Below are 2,500 nucleotides of genomic sequence, written 5' to 3' on the forward strand. Positions count from 1 at the left end.
GAAAATTCCCCAAACTGAGTTACGGAATACTTTCATATTTCGGAGAGCTATTATGCATTAGAGTAAAATGTCTTTGCCCTGTCTAAAAAGATAATATTGCAAGAGAAGAGTCCTTTGTCAGTCTTTTACTGTCAGATACCTAGATATAAGTACTTAAAAAACGCCCTAATGAAAGGACTGGTGATTTTGAAATTTGACGAATTTATCACAAGAGCCTATTTTATAGCACCCACCCTCCTCATTTAGATCACTTCACAGTCCCGAATTATATACAACAAAAAAATAAAAAATAAACATGAATAATGTAATTTCTGCGCATGCAAAAAGTGAAAGGTACAAGGAAAATTAGCCTCGGGTAAAATCCCTGTAGGTAAGGCGATAAACAAGAACTTACGATGATAGACGTCGGCTGAACTCTAGGCCTTTCACGTATTCTTTAAATCCGTAGTAAATTTTCAGTATAATTGTTCCTTTATTGTCCCCTTGTTTAATAATTGGTATAGTGTTACCTTAAATTTACATTCAGATAGTTTAATGAAATACATTGTAAATCGTTTCCTTACAAAGCTTATATAAGAGGTAGCTTTATTGTAGGCATTCTTATATATACATGTGTATGTGTATGTGTCCAAGATATATGTCAAAAAGTACACCTTATCATCACGGGTAATAAATGAAGTCCATATACACCTTATCAAAACCAGCCTCTAATCGACCTCAGTGCGACATATAATAAAAAGTTATGCGATTGTAATTCAATGATAACAAAAAGGGTTAAGCATATATTCTAAACATATTATCAGCTACAAAGTATCATGATTTCTTTGAACGGTTTACCTTGTATTTATATTCTGATTATTGAAACGGGTAACGGGGCTAAAGAGTGGACATCACTAACACGAAAATTAAATGCACAAGACACTACTAGTTTAAAAGTTTTATTTTTTCAGTATTGATGACCGTGATAATTGTTATATTTGAGCAAAATGTAATAAAAATCACTGTAGCTGTTACTATTGATACTCCTACGCCCAAAAAATTTATGTATCGATAAATCTAGATAAACTCATTATGCTAAATGGTAAGGGTTTTCTTAAAAGTTTTAATGAAACACTAGAGGTTTCTTTAGAAGTAGTAATTCGACAATAGATGTTTCCTTAAAATGGTAATTAACAATATTCAGCTATTACGATCTTAAGAGGGTGCGATCTCATATGATTTACGTTATCGGGTGTCGCTACGGGGATAATCGGGGAACTAATCCTCGACTCCATTCTGGGTTCAGTTTCAATCACGGTGAACGCATGGGAGGTTGCAGCGCTCCGTTCAAGCTCTGATGAAGTTGGTATTTTATTTGCTTGTGGTCGCTGCCTCCATCCGTCTAGGTATGTGTATGGTAAACTTTGTGGAAAAGGCTTTGTTTGCAAATGTGTGTATGTATATGTGCGTATATATATATATATATATATATATATATATATATATATATATATATATATATATATATATATATACATATATATACATACACACAGAGACACATACATATACATATATATGTGCATGCATGTATGTGTATATATGTATGTATATGTATATATATATATATATATATATATATATATATATATATATATATATATATATGCATATATATATATATATATATATGCATATATATATATATATATATATATATATATATATATATATATATATATATATATATATATATATATATATGCATATATATATATATATATATATTATATATATATATATATATATCATATATATAATCATATATTATATATATATATTTATATATATTATTATATATATATATATATATATATATGATATTATTATATATATATATATATATTAATATATATTTATACTATATAATATAAGCTATATTTATTTAGTCATTTATTATTAATTTATTATCTATTTATTTTATTATTTATTATCATTTATTTATTTACAGACAAAGAGATAGAGGAGACATTGTAGAATTATCCATATTGTTAGAGTAACTAATGTTAGATAATGATAATTCTTCGATGCGCCACATACCCCTAAAGCTGCACTTCCAGTGTCTCAGATCATGTCATGTACTTTGCTTAGAGGCCATAACTAGGGGTAAATGTAAGAAAAATACCTAAAGAATTGCACTAGAACAATGGAGCCACTGTATTGGCTCTCGTTACTCTAGTGTATATGTTTATGATATTTATAATGATTTATGTATGGGGCTTTTGTTGTACTTTGATAATTTACAGGAGTTTAGGAGCTACTACTGTTGTTTTTAATTTCCTATGCGTTTTCTTGCGAATATGTTTAATGCCTTACTATGGAGAGTCAAATGAAAATGAAACGCAGCTTTTAGGCTACGAAGACATGGAAAAAATCGCACGTCTTTAAAGCATACACTCATATATGTTGTCCAAAATAATAATCAAAGAGAGACTCTGAAACATGATGTACACAAGGAAAT

At 28.6% G+C, this 2,500-nt stretch overlaps 1 protein-coding gene across 1 annotated transcript in view; it reads left to right on the forward strand.

Annotated features, from left to right (window-relative positions):
- The first annotated feature begins 1,281 nt into the window (after nucleotides 1-1,281).
- Nucleotides 1,282-2,500, forward strand: part of LOC119576106 — a 32,236-nt gene continuing 31,017 nt past the window's right edge. Inside the window, exon 1 of the mRNA XM_037923656.1 lies at nucleotides 1,282-1,385. Coding sequence (XP_037779584.1) covers nucleotides 1,337-1,385 — 49 coding nt within the window. The 5' untranslated portion in view covers nucleotides 1,282-1,336. The remainder of the gene's footprint in view (nucleotides 1,386-2,500) is intronic.

The sequence above is a fragment of the Penaeus monodon genome, chromosome 8, assembly GCF_015228065.2.
Source record: "Penaeus monodon isolate SGIC_2016 chromosome 8, NSTDA_Pmon_1, whole genome shotgun sequence".
Taxonomy (NCBI): Eukaryota; Metazoa; Arthropoda; class Malacostraca; order Decapoda; family Penaeidae; genus Penaeus; species Penaeus monodon.